The 18,843-nt window shown below is 35.6% G+C and overlaps 1 protein-coding gene across 11 annotated transcripts in view; it reads left to right on the plus strand.

The window, feature by feature from the left end:
- PCNX1 (pecanex 1) overlaps window positions 1-18,843 on the plus strand; it is a 96,907-nt gene that overhangs the window by 45,608 nt on the left and 32,456 nt on the right. For 10 of the 11 annotated variants that reach the window (XR_014228749.1, XR_014228750.1, XR_014228751.1 and 7 more), the window contains 11 exons: window positions 371-461; window positions 2,188-2,245; window positions 4,506-4,723; window positions 5,880-6,033; window positions 6,814-6,846; window positions 7,911-8,082; window positions 11,740-11,850; window positions 12,338-12,429; window positions 13,715-13,824; window positions 15,529-15,634; window positions 17,373-17,465. Coding sequence is in view for 7 of the 11 variants with exons in the window: in XM_082317561.1 (XP_082173687.1) it covers window positions 371-461; window positions 2,188-2,245; window positions 4,506-4,723; window positions 5,880-6,033; window positions 6,814-6,846; window positions 7,911-8,082; window positions 11,740-11,850; window positions 12,338-12,429; window positions 13,715-13,824; window positions 15,529-15,634; window positions 17,373-17,465 (1,238 nt within the window). In the remaining 4 variants the exon portion in view is untranslated. The remainder of the gene's footprint in view (window positions 1-370; window positions 462-2,187; window positions 2,246-4,505; window positions 4,724-5,879; window positions 6,034-6,813; window positions 6,847-7,910; window positions 8,083-11,739; window positions 11,851-12,337; window positions 12,430-13,714; window positions 13,825-15,528; window positions 15,635-17,372; window positions 17,466-18,843) is intronic. The other variant, XM_082317566.1, reaches the window with a different exon arrangement.

Consider the following 18,843-nt stretch of genomic DNA (forward strand, 5'->3'; position numbering starts at 1 on the left):
GGCAGGGGGGGGACAGGGAAGAACTGAAGCAGCTGGTCACTACAAGTTGTTCGCCTGGTTATTCTCGAAGGGAAAAAAGGCTTACTTCTGTTATGTTAATGGTGACATCTTGTAAATACAAACGTAAATTTAATTCAGTATTGCAGTTTACTGTATATACGTCATGTAAAATAGTATGAAAGAGGACTGAGTAGCTAATGTCTTGTCTGCACTGGTGACACGTTAATGTGTAATCACATTTTATATTCTGACACTGATGTAAATTTAGATGTCTAAATTGATCTCAGTAGTAAGTTAATAAATAGAAACTAGTGCCAGTAGGGTGAAACATTATGAAATTTTGACCTGCTTTTGACCTTTTCTTTAATAGGTAAGTTCAGTTCTACGCTCTACGAGACAGGGGGCTGCGACATGTCACTTGTGAACTTTGAACCAGCTGCAAGAAGAGCATCCAACATCTGGTGTGTGTGAAGGCCAGTCAAGAGTGATGATTCTTGTCTTACCGCAACAAAATCTTTAATTTAATTTTAAAAGGTTATTTAGTATGGACTACAAAAAATATTATCCTTATACTTTTACTTTTGAAACCTAAGTGATTTTTACTAGAAGATGACATTAACTGCATAAATAATCTTCTCCTCTTAAATAAATCTCAGAAAATGAAGACTACTATTAGCTTAAGCAGTAAATGTCCAAACTGAGAACTTGACAAATGCATTTTTGATTGGCTTATAGAAAGCCTTTCTTAAAGGATTTAACCCAGGTTTTGGGAAAGTAGGTGGCTGTTGACCATAATGGCTATTAACTTATTTACAAATGAACTTCCAATTGTGAAGCAAATGTAAACTGATAAATTTGTTCTGAAGTTCATAGATGGCATGAAACAATACATGGAAGTGTTAACATGCCTGAGGTTAAAATTTGAGTTACAGTTGAAATAGCCAGCTACATACTGGAAAGTTCATCTGCTGTTGGAAAGATGCCCTTTCTTTCTCTGAAGGGACAGGAGGCAGAAGAAAGAAAAACAACCCAAAACCTCCCGTGCCCACCCCCCAATCCACTTCACTACATAGAACTGCTCTGAAGCTACTGCGTCATGCTGAATGCTAGAAATTCCCACCCTGTGTAGATGGAATAGCTATTGGAATTACGGAGTAATGAATATAAAAGCTCCCATCTTCAAATCTTTCTTGTGAAAGTGTGCAAGTGTCTTTTGTAGAGTTGAACTTTGACAAAAAGTTCTGTATTCCTTGCACAAAGCTGCCAATGCCTGCCTCTACTGCTTGCATGTTCCAGATGCAATGGCTTTGCTGACGGCTGCTGTTATGAAGTTATATGTGCTAATGGAAGGAACAAACTGGCCACATCCAAATAATCAGATCTCAGCTTTAGAGAATACTTGAGTTTCAGTGAAGTAAAATTGATAACAAAGAATGTTTTTATCTTAAGGCAAGGAACTGAAGGGAAGTTGCATAAATTTGATACAAGTCTTACAGCCATGTGATTTACATGGAAAACAAACATCCAAAAGCTATCCAAAATTGGGGAAAAAAAGCAATGGTTGGATATGGACTCTCATACAGTAAGAGAAATTTCTCCTCATCTCTAATGAATGGAAATTGCAAAGTAATTTTGCTCTTCTTACCAGAGGTTTAAGTTTATTTGAAGTTAAGTTTCTCAAAAGCCATTTAAGATTAAGTAACTCGGTATGCTTGTGTTAAATATGTACTATTTTTGGCAGTTTTGGGGCCTTGATAAAAGCAGTATAGAATTAACAAAAACTCTGTATGTCAACACATAGTGGTCTCTGCACTCCTTTAGAGATGTGATGCGTGTTTACACATCAGTAGCTAACAGATTATAAAACATCTTTGTTTTTTTTCAAGTGGAATAATTATTATCATGATAATCCTTGTTAGACAATTTAGGGACTAGGTGTTGAGAAAATTATACCAAAAGTAAGGGTAAAGAGTCTCCTGATTTACTATAGCTACAGAATTTACTACAATACACAAGACTAAGTGGATACTTGTATTTAAAATACGTGATCGAAAGAAAAACCTAAAGAAAGATTTTTAGATAAAATTTGCAAGGAGTCAAAATTCATTTGAGACACTAGAAAATTAGAATGGCCTGTTGAAATAAAATGTAGTTTTATAATCTGAAGTCTTTCCCCTGTTCTTATAGTGACACGGACTCTCACGTATCGAGTTCTACCTCAGTTCGCTTTTATCCACATGATCTAGTAAGTTTTTCTTATTTATTTTTAAAGCATGCAAAAAATCAGAAGACTTTCCAATTTCATAGCACTGGTTAATCATCCTATATGGTAGTTCTTTGTTCTTAAGAAGGATTTTTGCCTGGGTTTAAATGAAGAGAAAGTATTTATTTATTGTTGCAGCGTCTTCATATATACATACAAATTCATCTTTCTGCATAGCGCTTTAAAACTTAGAGAAATGGTTTCCTCTATCTAAAGCATAGTGATTTTTTTAAATCACATGGAAATTGGATGTTCTGAGATACCTTGTAAAGGTTTCCAGAGATGACTAGACAGCTCGGGCAGAGTTTTCCTTCTGTGCATTACTAAGGTTAGCAGGCAGCAGAAAGAATAAATTTCGTGTTCTGACCAAGAGAAACTTCAGTAATTTCCCTGAAGGGAACTTAAAAATATGTCCTTGGAATCTGCTGTACAAAATTCTAATTCATACACAAGGAGCGACTGGGGAAAAAAAGGCAGAGGTTTACACTGTTTCATACTGCAAATAGCTTTAGAATTCCTTAGTTTTGTGATCTCAAACCTTATTGTTGTCAAGTCCAGACATATCTGTACTCTTAATTCTGAAGTCTGATATTGCTGTGTCATGAAAACAGTGCAAATAGTGATGATTCTTCAGGTCATGATTCTTAAGCTAGGAAACCAAAGTAAAGTACATTGAAGTACCTAATGACCTAATCAAGAGGGAAAATGAAACACGGATTCAGCATTTGGCAGAGGGAGAAAGAGACCTCCAAAAGCCTGACCATGCTTTTGATCAAGAATCAATTGCTTTTGATCACCAGTCAAACCTGGTGTTTGCTAGAGGAACTTTCTTTGCTTTCTACCATCCCCCTGGAAAATGTAGCCTTCAAAAAGGAGACTGCATTACCTGTTATGTGCTGTTGGTTTGCCAGTGTGGTCCCATTGGAGGGGATGATTCTGTTTAAGGCAAACCCGTATTGATAAAAGCTTAGCCCGTGTGCCTAAATGGAAAGTTCCACTGAAATTTATTATTAGTGTGACAAATGTTATGTTATTGTGATTCTACCTTTTAAGAAACCAAGTTTTTAAAAAGTTGTCAAAAAAGCACCTGTTTTCTGACACAGCTTATCTTAGATAGTATGTTTTGTACTTTTGAAATGCCTTTAGAAAGGGAGCGTTCCTGCTTGTTGTTTTTATTAGTATTTTTCTAGGAAGGAAAAGCTGGCTGAGCATAGTTACAGTACACTGATGCTTTAAGGAGTCATTGAAAAAACTTTCAAAACCAACAAATCAAATGTTAAACTTTAAGGTAATTGTAAAAAAAAAAAAAAAACACCAAAAAAAAAACCAAACCAAAAACCAACCCACAAAAAAACCCCAAACAAACTATAATTTTGACACCTAAAGGTGACATGAGTATTTGAATTTTACTCTTTGCTTTAAAAGATTATGAAGATTTTTTCATTAAATGACATTTTAATGGTGATATTGTTTACGAATAAAGGACAGTGCATTAAGATGTTTCTTGGCTTGTCGATGGAAGTTTATAAAGTGGGTTAGCTGACACATACATACTGTAGTAACTTTAATTTTTAACCTTCTGAGTACTCTCCTTAAATGTCCTTTATGGTCGTTAGTATTACTGTGTTTTCAAGAGAACTCTGGAGTGACAGACTACAAAATAAGTGAGAAATATAGTCAGTCATAAATAGTACTTGACTAGTTAGGGCAGAGGTTTTTTTTAGTTTGTCTCTGAGTATATTCTGAATGTAGTGAGTTTGAATTTGACCACTAAAGCATGCATATGTTGCTTTGTCATGCAAAAACAACCATTCAGCATGGGTGTGCATGCAGATTATCTGACTGTAAGAAATGTCTTGTACTTTATTTAAATTCAAAATTGGATTATTCTTGTAGTATACATTATTCCTGTTCACATATCAGTTTACTTGTCTTCAAATTTGAAGTTTTCAGGGTAAATGGGGTAATATGCTTGGAAGATGTGTTCATACTTCATTTGAAATGAGGCATATGCTGAAATGCCAAACAGTTGTGTTCTATGCAAGCTATTATTGCTGCTGGTGCTATTCATTTGCCATGATAAGGACAGGAAAAGTAAGTAGAAGCCTCAGAACTGAATGTTTAACATATAATTTCTTAGAAGTGAAACTAAATAGTTCTAGCATTTTTTTCCAAAGCAGTTTTCAGTAGAATATAGCGATATAATAAAAATGAGCTTTTGCTAATACTGACTTTCTTTTAGCTTTCTCTTCCTCAGATCAGGTTGAACAGGCTGCTAACCATGGATACAGATCTGCTGGAGCAGCAAGATATTGACCTGAGCCCTGACCTTCAGGACCACATGCAACCTCAAGAGGAAGCAGCTCAAAAAGTCAAGCAGTACTATCGCTTTTGGATCCTGCCTAAGCTTTGGATTAGCATCAATTTTGATAGATTAACTCTACTGGCTTTATTCGATAGGTGAGATCCTTGTATGTTACTAGACCTCAGAAAGTAAAGATTAAAAAATGGCAACTAAACTGTAAGACAGATAAAGCTTTCCTTGGAGAGTTGTATTTATTTACTGTACTCTCTGAAAGATGAAAGAATAATACAAAATGCAGTTCTTGTAAACTAATGAAGGCTACTTTCCCTTTTTTTTCCGGAAATGCTAAAAAGGAAAAAGAACAAAACCTCTCACTTTGCATGAGTGGGGCAATAACATATTTGAATGGTCAAAAAGAGAGATTTGTTGCTAATCTTTAAAGCTAGAAAATAACCTTCTCAAAAAAAAAAAAAACAAACTCAAACAAAAAAAAAAACCAAAAAAACCCACAAAAATTGAAAGGGTCTAGAACTTGGCATACACTTGAATTATTTCAGCAAGTAGAGAGAATTTTCCTGCTGTTCCAAAGCATTTTTCCAAAGAGTCATCTAAGACTGTAACCTGTTGTCCCTGGTGCATTTACCTAGTGGAATAAAATGAAGGTGACCCCCCAGTTACCAGCTTTTGGAATATATAGAGTATTTAAATTTTGGTAATGAAATTTTGGTAATGAACTTCTTTGGGATAAGCAATATAGTAGTGATTCTGTCCAGGCAGAAATACTGTTAATTCTATTCCTAAGCACTACCAATATCATATGGAATTATCTTTATTCCACTTGGTATATCTTAGCCAAGTGAAAGTATTTTTAGTTTCTTCATTGCAAAATCATGAATGACAGATTATATACAGATAAGGTATTGTGCATATATTCTTCACAGGCTTGTAATCATCCCATGTGAGCCTTGAATATAGATTTGTGTTCCAGACCATGCTTCTGGTTGAGCATTTGAATTATTTCTGAAGTTATCTTCTGAAGATATCTTCTGCTGTTTAAAGGTCAATTCCATAAGATACTAATTGCTTTCAGCTATCATTGAAACCCTGGTAGCTCCTAGCTTTGCTAAAAGACAGCGTGCTAGTATGTCTATGCAAGTTCAAATCTATTCTTAACCACTTTGCTACCAGCAGCATAACTCTTGTTAACTTCTGACCCAAACTGTTCCCTTGCAGCTTTTTCTAGACATAGTTAGCTTTTAATTGTCTCTTTTTTTTTTTTTTTTTTTTTTTTCTTCTCTCCCTCTAATACAGGAATCGTGAGATCCTTGAAAACGTGTTAGCTGTCATCCTAGCTATTCTAGTTGCATTTCTGGGCTCTGTACTTCTTATAGAGGGCTTTTTCAAGGATATTTGGGTCTTCCAGTTCTGCCTGGTAATAGCCAGTTGTCAGTACTCGCTATTGAAGGTATTTTAATTTCTATCTTCACTTTCTATAAAGAATAGAAATAACTTCAGTTGGGTGTTGCAGGTTGGTTAGAGCTTTAAGGAAAAAACTGCCTGTTTATAATTTAAAAAGAAATGAGTAAACTTCAGCTTCATGGAAAGTTTGATAGATGGTCATTCAAGGTCACTTCACTAGAATGGTTCTGCATGTTTGTTAAACAAACCTTTATTTGTTGTTCTCATGCACTTTTTGTTTTCCCAAAGAGGAGCATATTCTTACTGGTTGAAAACAGCCTACGTACTAAACTTGAAGTGTTATTGTTTTGGTTTGGGTTTTGTTATCTTTTTTTTTTTTTTTTTTTTAAGTGGATACACCTTAATGCATTCATATTAAGCAATTATATTTAAGCATATTTTTAATTAGAATCTTAGGTTTTATTAGACAATTTTTAATGGTATTTTTGTAATTAAAGAATGATTGTTTATTTCCTTATGATTAGACTATTATGGTGGAAATTAGATTTAAACTTAAAGTGCTTAACATTTTGTGTTTAAAAAAAGGTAAAAGTTCTAAAAATGAATTGTGGTGTTTTTTTTAAACTTTGGCTATAGACATGTACTCTTTGAACAGAGTTTATGGTTTAATACATTGTACTATTTAAAGGCTGTAGAGTAGCTTGACAATTGTAAAACTAATTGTAGATATTATTAAAAGAACTTTAATCAAGAAAATGTGTGTGTGGGGAGGTAAACACACTTATCTGTAGATCAGGTAACTTTTGTCTTTCCATTTTGGTTTCAGAGCGTTCAGCCAGATTCTTCTTCCCCCCGACATGTAAGTCATGGGCATGTGCTACTGTGCTAACCTTGCAGATTTAGAACTTCCAGAGAATTGACCTTTTTGGTTTGATCTTTTTGGCATTTCTTCAATGTGCCTTCTCATAAGACACAAGGGGCTTATGTTGTCTTAGTGTTTGAGAAGGGAACTGATGTTATTTTTTCCCCCCCATACACTTTGTTTGTATTTAGCAAATCATGCCCTCCCTGTTTTAAGCCTAGCTTTTGCTACAGAGCCATATCATGATAGGTTTTTTTGATGACTCTTTAGTATTCAAGCAATTGTACTGAGAAGTATTCTTAATGTTGTAATTTGCTATGCTGGTATGAACTGACGCAGCTTTGATGTTCTATTCTGGTCTTGTAGATCATTCAGTTTGTCCTAGTGTGCACACAGCCTTACTTTTTCACTCTATTAAGCTGAGTATGTAATGCTCCAGTGAGCATTAACATTTGAGCATGGAAATGCTAATGTGCTAGTGTTTCACAATATGTTTATGTTCTATTGTGCATCTGCTAGATTGCCAAGACAAAATATTTCTGTTATGTCCTACATAAGAACTGAAAAAAACATTATTTCTCTGCAGCAAGTCATTCATATTATTTTAGGTAATAAGTTGTATATTTTAATGAACACACAAATACAGTTGGTTTGTTTGGGTTTTTTCAGCTGTAGCAGTATCTGAGTAATAAACTTTAATTGCTTTTTCTTCAAAATTAGTATATTCCTTCTTGCTTATGAAGCCTAGTCAGAGTTTCTCTGGCATTTAGTATTGCAGGAAACATTCTTTAAAACTTAGCAGAGAATAAGGGTAAACATGGCTTAGTCTAACTTAATCTAAGTGTTGTGTCCTCATTATATCAAAGCCACAAAAAAAGACATTACTGCAAGGCAATGCATTAAGGATTTTAGGAACAAAACTTAAGGATGTGTTGAGGTGACAGCACATTAATTGATGAACAATGATTAATTTCGGTTCTGCAGTTACCCGTAACAGAAGAGTAGCAATTACTTTTTCTGCTAATAATGAAACAAATGTTCTTTTTTTTTTTTTTAAACAGGGTCATAATCGTATCATAGCCTATAGTAGGCCTGTATATTTCTGTTTATGTTGTGGTCTTATTTGGCTGTTGGATTATGGCAGCAGAAACATATCTACAACAAGATTCAGGTTGTATGGAATGGCTTTCACCAACCCATTGCTGCTGCTGTCAGCCAGGGACTTAGTTATAGGTGAGTGGCTTTTTTTGTGGATTTGAATTGTTTGCTTCACCACAGCAGAAATCCCCCCGCCCGCATCTTGTTATGGTACTGTTGCATCATCACCTTCTAAATGCAGTTTCTTTTGGAAAGAGTAGTTTTAGCTTTGCTGAAGTTTATGGGAAAATCCCCCCCCCCCCCCCCCCCCCCCCCAGCTTTGCTGTAACAAACTTGCAGAGATGTCAACTAATATGGTGTCATAGGAAAAAAAAAATTAGTTTTTTAATTATCTAGTACCTTAGTCCTTGTCTCCGAACCTTCTGTTTTTCTTTACTTGGACCTGGATATGCTGACCTGTGCTTGGACCTAGCTGTTCAGTAGTTAAATAAATGTTTTGATTTGGACTCTCTTGTACTCTCTAGAGGGGCTTGTGGCAAATGAGTAGGAGATCTCTTAAATCGGGTTGTGTTTAGCAATCAGGTAGAACAGTATGGGTGCAATTTTTAAAAACATTATAGACAGATTAAACCTTATTTAATATGTCTCTCCTCAGAAGAGGCCTATCAGCAATTCCAAAAATATAATTTTGAGCTGTATGAGGTACTTTCATTGTATTCTGAGCAGCACAGTGCATTCACAATACTGCTGGCATTTAACACGCACACCCCCAAAAAAACCTCAACCTGAAAAACAAACAACAACAAAAAATCTCCAACAAAACCCAACAAACCTTTCCCCTATTTACTTACAAAATTTATTGAAAATAGTAACAGCTACATAATCTCAGGCAGAGCCTGTAGAAAGGAGAGACACAATATAAACATTTGAAGACCATCTTATCATGGGAACTTTGTGCATATTTTTTAATGGAGCAAAGTTATTTGGGTGATCCTCTCTGGATCACCTCTTTGGAGGGGAAGTAAAATCTGTAAGAATTCGTGTAAATTGAACACACTTGCTCTTCAGTTGTACCAAAATATCTGTGCATGAAAGACTACAGCAGTTAAATGTTAGGACTGCATGCCCTCCAGTTCTTGGACAGTCTTCTGTCCAAGAAAAATTAAAACTTGGTCTTGGCTTTGATTCTTCTTCTTCTTCTTTCTCTCTCTTTAAAATTTTATTTTATTTTTTACTTTTAATTGATTAATAAGAATTACTGACTCAGGCATTTTGGGAATTAGTTTTTATTACTTGATTTTAGGAGCATCCTGAATTTCATACCTCATAGTGTGTCCCCCTTTGACTTTCTGCTAGTAAATCTGTATTTAAATCTAAATGTCCAGACAGAAGAAGTCCAAGACACTTATTTATGGACAGTGTATTGTCCAGGCATTTCCAAAGGTGCTTTTCTACAGATTCTATGGATCTATTAATGCACTGGCATACATAATTCTGTATCTGTGATAGAAAAAGAAGTTAAGACAGCAGATACTTTTGACTTATTCAAGATATTAAACTAGCTTCATTTCCCCTTGTTTATGCTCTGTCAATTACAGAAGTCTTTTCTTCCCTTTTCTATCACCTTGAGTCATTGCCATTATGTATTACCTTATGAGGATATGGGTATACATTAATGTGTATGTAGGTGGTGTGTTGTATTGTGAAAGTGACCTACTTTTAAAAAGTACTTAAGAGTCTTTTTTCCTTTTTAAAATGACGTGCTGGCATCTTCACCAGGCTGTGTCGATTTTGGGATTGGCTTTTAAAACTTCTTAGTTCAAGAGTTCTGAATGCTTTTTGATCTTTGTTTTACTGTTCTTCTCAGGTATCTTGCACCAGCTTACGTGATTTATATTTCTTAGCCGTTCTAACAATAAAAAAATCAGATTGCCAGAACAGCTCTCACTTCTTAAAAAACCAAACCAAAATAAAAACCTATCCCCACACGCACACCTTTGCCTTGGAGCAACTCTTAATGTTGCTGAAGCACTGTTTCAAAAAGCTTTGTGTGTATTGCAAAGCAAGGTGGCTGCTAGCAAACATAATTTGTTAGCACAAAGTAAAAATCTCAGCTGCCTTTTTTCCCATTCCCAGGCATAGCTACTAGAACAACACAGGTGCAGGCCAAGGCAAACTTAGTGTTTAGATAACATAATTGCTGTGTCCTTGCCAACAGACAAGTGAGGACTGGTATAAATTTTTATATTTAGTTATTTTGTGTCCCACATATTGGACTTGATCAGTTGGTCTAAATCTGCTCCACATTTATAACAATTATTTTCTGTTTTCACCTAGGTGGTCCCCATTAGAGAGCAATTTTGTTACAGACTTTAAAAGCCATCAGGAATGTTGGCTTTTTGCTGGACTACTCTTTATAAATTGTGTATTCCCAGATCTATTTTGTAATTTTTGTTTTCAGTGGTCCCAAGATAATTCGATTTACGGGCCTTCACGAAACAACTTTTTAACCTGTCATTGAGAGAACACTTTATTGCTTGCCTCTTATGTAGGCTTCCTTGAGTAATGATTTGAGATAACGGTTTGACTTGAGAATTCTGAAAAATATTTTCTTCAGGTCCTGAGTAGCTGGTCCTTGGTCTTATATTTCCTAATTTGTATCAGTAAAAAGATGCAGAACTCAGTGTTGTTCCCAAGCCCTGAACCTACATGTTTTTAAACAACATTTAGTTATTTAACTTTACCAGGGAGTGGGGGGGGGGACGACGACCAATCCAAACAGATTCTCAGTACCTACCTTACTGTAAATGTATCTAATGGGATAACCTTTAGTATCCAACCACTCTCTGGATATAAAGTTAGAAACTTAAAATTGAGACTTGTGATTCTTTACAGGATACTTGAAAATTGGTTTCTTCTTTTGGTCAAGGAACCTACAAGTCAATAAGGTTATAGAAAATCTTCCCTAAACTGTCAGATTGTCTGCTAGGGTTATTTTCATGGTTTGATCCATCTGTCCCTCAGAACCTAGAACTTATGGTATGCTGCTGCTTGTGAATTATACGTGAACTACTTAACAGTCATGTAAAAGATTATTTCTTCATCTTTTATTCCTGAAGATGGAAAGTAAATTATATATACAGCTTGGGACATACCATTCTCTGTTTTAAAATTAAGTGGCATTCGTTTATCTTTGCATTCTTAAGTCCTGTAATATGCTTCATACAGTTACTCGTTTTCAGTAAGTCATTTAGGACTAAAAAGTCATTTAGGATCAGAACTTTTCAGAAGTGGTGTGGGAAAATGAGTAAAATTGTCAGATGTTATTAGTGGCAGAAAACCCAGAGGTGAAATGCTTGGCCTCTCTTACGTCAGCGTGGCTGGTGTTAGCTTGCTCCTGTAACGCCAGACAGGCAGTTAGGCTCAGATAAGCCTCATTTACAACGAGTGAAAACTTAAGAATCTTCTAATCTGTAAACACTCTTGGCTCATCTTTGGTAAATAAAAATGGAAAGCCTGAATTGGCCTGTATCCATTTCTACAGCGATCAAACGGAAGTACAAGAAATTTTCTGACTGTTGGTCTATATAACCTCTAGGTTTAGTCAGTTCTGAGTCATTGAAGTAGAGATTTACATAATGGATGTTTTCATTAGAAATAATAGTAGAAATACTTCAGTGATGTTGACTTAAATGGTGTGTGTGATACCCTAGAACTTAAACTGAAGAGTATATTAGCATGCTATACCTTTCACATTCACCACTTTTTCAACTATTTTTTTTTTCTCCGTAGTGTTTACACTATGTTTCCCTATAGTATTCTTCATTGGTCTCCTGCCTCAGGTGAATACATTTGTGATGTATCTCTGTGAACAGCTGGATATTCATGTCTTCGGTGGCAATGGTGAGTGTTGTTTTTTGTTAGTGGCAAAAGCATTACATTAGGAGCAGCCATCAGATTAGTAGGCTAGTTAAAAAATTTAGTGATTAGACTATTCCTACCTTCTAAACATAGACTACTAATTGTATTTTTAAAAAAGCTGAAGGTCTTCTGGTTGATTATTGAGAAACAGAATTACTGTTCTAGTAAGCCTGTCAAAAAGTATACTTTCTTCCTCGACTGGTTTCTCTTGCTGTTGTTAACCATTCCCATGGTAATGCTGTTGAATACATGAGGAGGTGAATAAAGCCACATAAGTTGCACTTTAAAAGAATCATTTGTAGCGGAAAATACAAGTAGTTCCTGTAGGTTGGAAATTTTTTTTTTTTTTGTATCGGAGGGGTGTTGCAACTAGGGCGCTGATATCTTTTTTAAACAATCTGAAATATTTTGTATTCTAACCTCATTACATAACACTGTTTAATTTTTCTTTCTTTTCTATGATATTCAGCGACCACAAGCCTGCTTGCAGCACTTTACAGTTTTATCTGTAGTATTGTGGCAGTAGCATTGTTGTATGGACTCTGCTATGGTGCCCTGAAGGTGAGCAAAATTTTAGACACAGCATACATTAATGTTTTGGTTTTGTTCTCTGCTTCCTTGTATCTTAGATACTTAAATATGCAGAAAGTGAATTAGGAATATTAGTCTGATTTGGTAGGGTTTTATACTTCCTCAGCTGTGATGTCAATAAAGGAGATGCAATGCAGGAACAAAGCAGATTTTTTTTGCTTTTAAAAGGCGTATGATTTGTGCCTGCACTAACAGGCTATTTTTTGTGGCCGAAAACACATGACATTTACCATCAGTTCCATTCTACATTGGTTCTTGAAAAAAATCTATAGTGGCTTGTTTCTAGTGCAGTCTTCATGTGTTGGTTTGTTAACCTCTCAAAATGGCTCATGTGAGTTATTTTTTCCAGTGCTGCAAACTAGAAGTACCTTTTTCAAATTAATCTTGACTTGAAAAGAAACCAAGAAATAGTTTGTAGGGCCGAAGTGGAGATGTGTGCCTGTCTAAAAGGTAGAGTTAGCTGGCAAGGGGTGGGGGGAATGACACACCAAAACCAATAGTTTTTCCTTGCTTGAAATGCCATTGTGTTTGAAAACAGTGTGGTGTTGGTTCTGTCTGTTAGTTTCAGGTGTGTGTCAATAATCAAATGCTCTCAGTTCACAATTAATTGTAGCATGTGTGCCTTCCAACTCAGAGTTGACTGGCTTTTTTCCACTTCGTCACACAGAGTAAGAAGTTGCTAGAGGAAGTACTCCCATGATGCTATCACCCGCAAATCATCATTAGCTTTCTGTGAATTTGTACATTTGTCTCATTAGCCTTTTGTAAACACATCTGTTCAAGATAAACAAGCTTTAGCACAGAATCACTGTTCCATCTTTGCCAGTCCAGTACAGTTCATGAAAACAAAAATAAAACCAGTGTTTTAATCTGAATTCAGCACATTAGAAAAACATAAATCTCAGTAAAAACATACGTAACTTTCAAAATTAAGAAGTGACTAAATGCATCTCTAAGAACCTGTGGTCTCAAGGAATGCAGGAAATTCTTCATAAGGGTTATGAAAACTGATGACTGTTCAGTGATTAAGATGGTGTAGGCTTAAGGGATGTACACTGTATTAGAGTTTCTGATCGGTAGTTATACATACGTAAATATTGAACAATATTTTTGTACTAGAAGTCCTGTTTAATTTTTGTGGAATTGTAGTTAATTTTTTCCATTTTATTACTATAATATATACATAATTCTTGTGTGTCAGATAAGTGTTACATACTTTGTCTCCTTTTTATTAACATTTCATTTCTATCTCCAGGATTCTTGGGATGGGCAGCATATTCCAGTTCTCTTCTCCATATTTTGTGGTTTGTTAGTGGCAATATCATATCATCTCAGCAGACAAAGTAGTGACCCTTCTGTACTTTTGTAAGTGACTCAGTTTGTGTCCCTTCCCCAAGGAAGAAGCAAGTAGCAAGGGAACATTGTTTATAATGTTAGATACTAGTACCGTTTGAACTGGTCACCAGCATTATTAAAAATAGTGTGATATTGGTTCAGTAGTTAGAGATAAATTCTCAAATTTTGCGTTTAGTTCCTGCTCTAACAACCACCTTTCTTTGTGACTTCTGGCAAATCACTTACATGCCAAAATCTAATTTAACTGCCTGCTGATGTTCTCCAAAATGCGAGTCAGGTGCACTTGTTCTGAACAACCTGTACCCTTTCTGTATTTAAAGAGGTGCTCAAAGCACTAGTTTAAGCTGAAGTCCACATGTGGATTTTTTGAACTGTTTTTCTCAATTCATTACTGTGTTCTTATCTTGAATGTACGCTCAAAGCACTTGTTCAAATAACTTTATCTCAGATGCAAAACAATAAGTATCTGTTTTGGTGATGAGCATTCCCGTCTAGCATGGGGAAACATGTATTCATGTTGCTATTCTGAGTTGGAGTATTGATCTGATGATGAGCGTATTTCTGATTCAGTTAATAATTACGTGTGTAAAACAAAATAGTTCCAGTAGGAGAAACACCTCCCACTGAATAGCCAATAGAGGCTCAGTCACATACCTGGGTTAGGCAGTGCTTGAACTTGGATTTAAATTTAGCCATAAGGTTGGATGAATTTGTTAAGCAGTAGTCTGGGGTAGATAGTGAGGGGCCTCTTCTGTGGACAGGGAGATTAATGATTCGTGAGTGTTCACACAGAAGGAAAATTCTTATCTTTGGGTTGACAACTAAACCTTGTCCTGTTACTCTTAGTTCAGGTGACTTTACTTAGTTGGTATGAGGTCCTTGTCCCTAGATACCTGTTCTTTTGTTCTTTCCAAGTACTATAGTCTGGATGCTTATGTTTGACTTGCAGGTTCACCTATTTAGCCGGATGTGGCACAGTTAAGCATTGCAATACATTATTGCAATATGTAATTGCCTTTCAAGATCTAGGGCTCATTCTGTTGTGAGCTTCCTGTCCATAAAATGAAATAATACATATTTCTGTACCACATAGGGTATTGTAAGAAAAATCACACTGAGGGGTTGCCAGACACTTGGGTGTATGGCTAGCAGTGCTGCATATGGTCTTCTAAAAGCTTAGGTATAAGGTTTTTTTGGGGCTTCAGTACCAGCAAGGTCTGCTGAGAATTTAGTATTTTGGTTAGCATGGCTAATTCATTAATTAATCATTGCTGTTGAAGTTTGAATTAAACCAAGGAATTCTTGGTTTTCTAATTGATGTTGACAAATAGACCACTTCTAAACTTTGCACCAAGTTACATTTCTGTTTAGTTATTTATGAACTAAAGTTTTGTTTCATGAGTGCCAAGAACTCCACTTAAAATTCAGTATTTGTTCAGTTACTCCTGTTGGTACTGGAGAAATTGCTGTTTGATCAACATCTGGCTGCTCGTCTTTAATGGTGGCCATTCTGTACAACCAGAGAACTAATTCTTTTATAAAGTTGAGATCTCATCTTTGTAAATTTGCTCAGCCATGTGAAAGCGCTAATATGCCAGGATTATTTTTTCTTGTAATCAACTTGTGATTAACTTTTGACTTTGTTGTTATTCTTCTAAAACCTCATGGAACGATACATGCTTTTCAGTGGGTCCTTTTTTGTCTGTCTTTAAGCTCTTTAGTGCAATCAAAATTTTTTCCTAATTCTGAAGACAAAAACCCTGAGGATCCTCTGTCTGAAGTAAAAGATCCTTTACCTGAAAAGCTTAGAAATTCTGTGGTAAGTAGGCTTTTTTTTTTATAATTCAATCTAAGCATTTACTTTATGTTGGTTTGTATAGCATCTATCTGGATCTTACCTAGCTCACAACAGTTGTTAACTACCGTGGTGTTGGTTAGAATGGATATCAGAGCATTTCCTTTAAATCTGTAGATGAACCAATGTACTACACTAAGAGTATAATGCAATATAAATTGCAATTTAAGTTATTTAAAAGGAGGCATGTGAGAGAATTGGAATTCCCTAGTGTGAATTCAGTGAAGTATCATTGAGGATTTTCTTCTAGCTCATACTGATAATAATAAATGATACTTGCTTTTGTGTAGAAGTTAGTGGGAAAGAGTTAATGGTAGCAAAACTATATTAACTGAGTATTTCTAGTAATTGTGAGCAAGAGCTTTGTGCATGCTGTTCCGGAAGCAGAAAATAAAAACAATAGAAAGCGTTGTGGGTTTTTTGTGGTGTGCTTTTTTTTTTTTTTTTTAAAGAGCAGCTGTAACCTGTTCCATTTAGTTTAGCACATACTTTGAATTTTTAGTACAAATTCACTGTAAATATTTATGAAGGTGGTAATATTTAAACATTATTCTTTTTTGCACAGTGGAGCAGTAAGTGAGAGACTTAAGAAGCTTAGTATGTTTAACTTGTACAAAAGAAGGTTGAACAGTCATTTAACCTTGTGTAGGGCTTGGCTGTAGGGGAATAACAGTATAGATGGGTTTCTCCTAGTACAGCAGGCACCAGCATGACGAGGTGCAGTGTGTGGAAACTGCAAGTAAATATTTAGAGCACTAAAATTGTTTTAATGCTTAATAGGTGAGGATGACCATAGGAGCTGCAAAGTCCTCTTTAGCTCTCAAACTGTGGTTTTAGTCACCAAAGTGAGCTGAGGATTATGATACATTCTTTGTTTCAGTGTTTTTTAAATCAAGACTTACTGATTTAAAAAAAAAATAATAAAAATTTGTATTCCAAGAAATTAAGACCTTGCAGCAATAATTGCTGTGTGTAATTATTTGGCCGATTTTGGAGTAGTTAATCCTTTAATGATTTTCTGAGCTGGAAATATTAATAATGCATTTACAGAGTGGGAACAGGTCTAAACTTGGAGTTGTAGTGGCCCTAAGTACGTATTGCCCCCTTGTGACTGAGTCTGGCATTACTCGTTTTGTTTCTTTTTTTGCCCATTATCAACAGCTTGTCTTCATTTTTTAGGGGTAACAGAAAATTTAAACTGATTCCTCAGGGTCATTCCAAAGCTGTCCTTTACCCTTCTGCTAAGGAGGGGGAAAAAGGGTTTAAGAGCCTAGTTGTTCATCTGGTCGTTAGCTTTGACTAGGCAGCTGTCTTCCAGAGCTCTTAATTGCCCCATAGTCTTAAGCAATTCTTAGATCATAAATGGCAAATTTGGTTACCCCTTCCAGCTCTTTCGTCAGTGCTGTAGGGGGGTCCTTATACCCCCTCACCATCCAGAATGAGAGAGAGAATATATTGGGTATATTAATTTCTCCTGTCCCACCTTGCGTATGCGTCTTTCCGCTTCACTCATTTGAACTAATGCCTTTAGCCATAAGATTTATCTTGTGAAATTTCTGATAACTTCAATGGAAGTAATTAACACTGGCATAATTTGAAAATCTTTAATCAGTTTCAGTGTTAACTGCTGATGGGCATTAAGAATCTGAAGAGGACAACCAAAGCTGGCATTTTCTAAAATTATTTTGTTTTGACTCCCCAGAGTGAACGATTGCAGTCTGACCTGATTGTGTGTATAGTCATTGGTGTACTCTATTTTGCAATTCATGTCAGTACAGTATTTACAGTTTTACAGGTAAGACATCATGTCTGCTATTTGTCTTCTATGTACAAATACTCTAATGTGATAATAATGCTTATTCTGGTAGTGCACCGGGTCTCCTCGCTAGTTTTAGATGGTCTTTAAATATATAGTGTGACAAGTACACGACTGAAGATTTTCATGTTCCAGTTTTATGTGCTCAAAAACTCTTCTTCCCCTGTTCTTTCCTAGTTTCTTCTTACATTCTGAATTTTTATTTTAGTCTCTGACACAAAATGCCCTCTTTTGCTTCTTCTGTCTTAGTTAAATAGCGTCAGGATCATTTTGGAGTAAGGAAAAATGAAACTTAAAAAAAAAAAAAAAGTTTAAAAGGTTTGACCCTTAAAGATCAAGTGGCTGAACCTTGACTCAGCAATTGCATGCTAGTGTGGCTGTTTATAGTATAGGAGAGTACCCCTTTACTGGAATGGTTATTTACAGGAATTCAAAGAGCCTCTGAGTTTCAAGTTTACTTGTCACTCTAGCTAATATTACTGCTTTGGATACTTTTAATGTGTATATATGACTCCTACTTGATGATGATGACATGGGACCAGATCCTGTGCTTGAATTTGTTTAAGTACAGGCATTTGCCTAAAGGGTTGCAGTTACTGAATTTCTTATTTTGGTATTCCTGTAATGGAACCATTGGCTAGCTTATCAACAGCCTTATGTCTGGCAAACTAAAGTTTCTTGCATGTATTTTAGAAGGATTTTTACCTTCCTGCTGCTGCCTACAGTTAAAGTAAGAAACTAATTTTAAAAAGCATGTGTGTTTAGGTAGCTTCAGGTTTTCAGATGAAGTGTCCTACTTAAGCAGGTGTACCAGTTTTTTTTAAGGAAAATATCTCTTCTATTGTATGCCTGGATTTCAGCACTCGTCCCGAACGTTGCTTTCTCCCACGTTTGAGAAACTTGGCTATAGGCTCTTCACCAGTTGTATAGTTCAATAGGCTTAGGCTTCACAGAATTTCTGAATCAAGAGCTTATAACAAGGTAATGCAATCCTAATTTTGCTATGACATATCTAGAAATTCAGAGAAAATTTTAATTATGGAAAGTGTTACTGCAAAATCCAATCTTCATACCATGTTAATATAGTAGTATTTTGTGACTTCTGTGAAAGAGAGTGGTCTTGGTGGGAGGCTTCTTATTCACCTTCTTCTCAAGAGAATATAAGATTAATGATTTGTTTTTACTTATGCTTATACCTCCTTTTATCCAGCAGATGAAAATGTAAATTGGGTTCAGCCTTTAGAGGATAATAGCTTTATCATTTATAAAATGAAATGCAGATGGGTCAGAAGCAATGGACTATGAAGGAAGATCGGTGTACTATTTTTACTTTAAAATACTTATCAACTTAGTGAAA

Source organism: Platalea leucorodia (assembly GCF_965183815.1).
Source record: "Platalea leucorodia genome assembly, chromosome: 7".
In the NCBI taxonomy this organism is placed as follows: domain Eukaryota; kingdom Metazoa; phylum Chordata; class Aves; order Pelecaniformes; family Threskiornithidae; genus Platalea; species Platalea leucorodia.